This window comes from Gopherus evgoodei, unplaced genomic scaffold (assembly GCF_007399415.2).
Source record: "Gopherus evgoodei ecotype Sinaloan lineage unplaced genomic scaffold, rGopEvg1_v1.p scaffold_50_arrow_ctg1, whole genome shotgun sequence".
Classification (NCBI taxonomy): Eukaryota; Metazoa; Chordata; order Testudines; family Testudinidae; genus Gopherus; species Gopherus evgoodei.
The window spans coordinates 180,170-183,641 of NW_022060071.1; the positions used below are offsets into that span (position 1 = coordinate 180,170).

The window sequence follows — 3,472 nt, forward strand, 5'->3', positions numbered from 1 at the left end:
GTCACAATGTCACAGTGCAAGAGGGATCCCAGATTGCCAAGACAGCAGGGTCAGCTGTACCCCAGTTCCAGGTTGCACCCCAAGAGGGACCCGTGAAAGATAATCCAGAAAGTGTCGCGGGGAGGGAGGGGAGGAGAGAACGACAGGGGAAAGGCCTTGGGAGAAATGACATAGAAGTGGGAGGGACCTTGAGGGAAGATGCAGAGTGGGGTGGAGCCTTGGAGAAAGAAGCAGGGCAGGGTGAAGTTCCTCAGGTGTCCAGTTACAATTAGAATTACAATGAGAAAGGTGGAAACCCTATAGGTTAATGAGTTGTACACAGACCAATTTCTCAGCTTGTCATGCTGACACAGCACAGTACGGTCAGGAAAGGGTTTAATGTCTCATAGACTCATAGACTCTAGGACTGGAAGGGACCTTGAGAGGTCATCTAGTCCAGTCCCCTGCCCTCATGGCAGGACCAAATACTGTCTAGACCATCCCTAATAAACATTTATCTAACTTACTCTTAAATATCTCCAGAGATGGAGATTCCACAACTTCCCTAGGCAATCTATTCCAGTGTTTAACTACCCTATCAGTTAGGAATTTTTTCCTAATGTATAACCTAAATCTCCCTTGCTGCATTTAAGCCCATTGCTTCTTGTTCTATCCTTAGAAGCTAAGGTGAACAAGTTTTCTCCCTCCTCCTGATGACACCCTTTTAGATACCTGAAAACTGCTATCATGTCCCCTCTCAGTCTTCTCTTTTCCAAACTAAACAAACCCAATTCCTTCAGCCTTCCTTCATAGATCATGTTCTCAAGACCTTTCATCATTCTTGTTGCTCTTCTCTGGACCCTCTCCAATTTCTCCACATCTTTCTTGAAATGCGGCGCCCAGAACTGGACACAATACTCCAGTTGAGCCCTGACCAGCGCAGAGTAAAGCGGAAGAATGACTTCTCGTGTCTTGTTTACAACACACCTGTTAATGCATCCCAGAATCACGTTTGCTTTTTTTGCAACAGTATCACACTGTTGACTCATATTAAGCTTGTGGTCCACTATGACCCCTAGATCTCTTTCTGCCATACTCCTTCCTAGATAGTCTCTTCCCATTCTGTATGTGTGAAACTGATTGTTCCTTCCTAAGTGAAGCACTTTGCATTTATCTTTATTGAATTTCATCCTGTTTACCTCAGACCATTTCTCCAATTTGTCCAGATCATTTTGAATTTTCACCCTGTCCTCCAAAGCAGTTGCAATCCCTCCCAGTTTGGTATCGTCCACAAACTTAATAAGCGTACTTTCTATGCCAACATCTAAATCATTGATAAAGATATTGAACAGAGCCGGTCCCAAAACAGACCCCTGCGGAACCCCACTTGTTATACCTTTCCAGCAGGATTGGGAGTCATTAACAACTACTCTCTGAGTACGGTTATCCAGCCAGTTATGCACCCACCTTATAGTAGCCCCATCTAAATTGTACTTTCCTAGTTTATCTATAAGAATATCATGCAAGACCGTATCAAATGCCTTACTAATGTCTAGGTATATCACATCCACCGCTTCTCCCTTATCCACAAGGCTCGTTATCCTATCAAAGAACGCTATCAGATTAGTTTGACACGATTTGTTCTTTACAAATCCATGCTGGCTATTCCCTATCACCTTACCACCTTCCAAGTGTTTGCAGATGATTTCTTGAATTACTTGCTCCATTATCTTCCCTGGCACAGAAGTTAAACTAACTGGTCTGTAGTTTCCTGGGTTGTTTTTATTTCCCTTTTTATAGATGGGCACTATATTTGCCCTTTTCCAGTCTTCTGGAATCTCCCCCGTCTCCCATGATTTCCCAAAGATAATAGCTAGAGGCTCAGATACCTCCTCTATTAACTCCTTGAGTATTCTAGGATGCATTTCATCAGGCCCTGGTGACTTGCAGGCATCTAACTTTTCTAAGTGATTTTTTACTTGCTCTTTTTTAATTTTATCTTCTAAACCTACCCTCTTCCCGTAAGCATTCACTATATTAGACATTCCTTCAGACTTCTCAGTGAAGACCGAAACAAAGAAGTCATTAAGCATCTCTGCCATTTCCAAGTCTCCCGTTACTGTTTCCCCCTCCTCACTGAGCAGTGGGCCTACCCTGTCTCTCTGGCTTCCCGGTCAGTGATTCAGGGAAGAGGGCCCAGCACCATGTCACCAGCCAACTGTGCACGGAGCTCGGTCTGAGAGCCAGAGCACCAGGAGAGAAGTTGGATCCCTTTATGAGGAAAGAGCTGGAGCAGCCTGTCCCGGATCTGTTTGGTCCTCACCCCGTAGATGATGGGGTTCAGCATGGGGGGCACCAGGAGGTACACGTTGGCAAGGAGAATGTGGAAATGCAGGGGCACATTGTGCCCAAACCTGTATGAAAGAGAGGAGAAGAGACCTGGGATGTAAAAGGCTAAGATGGCACAAAGGTGGGAGCTGCAGGTCCCAAAGGTCTTGAGCCGGGCGTCCTTTGTGGGGAGCCTGAAGATGTCCCTGAGGATCTGTATATAGGAGACAGAGATAAAAAACAAATCCAGACCAATACCAAAGGATAGTGCAAAGAGTCCATAGTAATTACTGATGTGGATGTCGGTACAGGACAGCTTCACCACGGCCATATGCTCACAGTGCGTGTGAGGGATGATGTTGGTTCTGCAATATGGCCACCGTCTCGCCAGGAAGGGATAGGGCAATGTGAATATGACACTGCGCAGCACCACGGCCAGGCCGATCTTGGCCACCACAGGGTTTGTCAGGATGGTGGAATGTCTCAGGGGATCACAGATGGCCACATAGCGATCCAAAGCCATGGCCACGAAGATCCCAGACTCAATCCCTGAGAAGCAGTGAACGAAGAAGAGCTGGGTAAGGCAGGCACTGAATTCTATCTCCCTGGAATTAAACCAGAAGATGCTCAGCAGTTTGGGCAGGGTAGAAGTAGTCAGGACCAGGTCACTGATGGCCAGCATGCAGAGGAAATAGTACATGGGTCCATGGAGGCTCGGCTCCGTCCTCACAATGAATAGGATGGTGAAGTTCCCCAAAATGGCTATGTCGTACATGGTGCAGAAGAGGATGGAGATCCAGACATAGGCTGCCTCCAGTCCAGGAATGCCCAGCAGGATGAAAGTGGAGGGGTTGGTGAAGTCGGTTTTGTTGAAATCTGACATGGAGTAGGGGAGAAGGTGTCCAACTCTGAGGCAGAACGGTGTCTAGTGCGTGTACTGTATGGTCCCCTGACTTCATGTATCTGCCCAATGTCTAGGGTGATGGTTGCTGTACAAATGCCTGGATGGAGAGACCATATGAATATGAGACACTACACACACTACTGGAGGCTGTTCTCATGTTATTCAGAGAAATGAACTATGTACGATTGACCCTACTAATGCCAATTCCATATTTTATGGTGCTCCGTGCATCAGAAATTCTTGCACGTGTTGGTGTATAAA

The 3,472-nt window shown here is 46.4% G+C and overlaps 1 protein-coding gene across 1 annotated transcript; it reads right to left on the reverse strand.

Annotated features, from left to right (window-relative positions):
* Positions 1-2,161: 2,161 nt before the first annotated feature.
* On the reverse strand, positions 2,162-3,196 carry LOC115643059 (olfactory receptor 52R1-like). Its single transcript, XM_030546874.1, has one exon. The coding sequence runs from the start codon at positions 3,188-3,190 to the stop codon at positions 2,162-2,164; it is 1,029 nt and encodes a 342-aa protein (XP_030402734.1). The 5' UTR covers positions 3,191-3,196.
* Between the last annotated feature and the right edge of the window lie 276 nt (positions 3,197-3,472).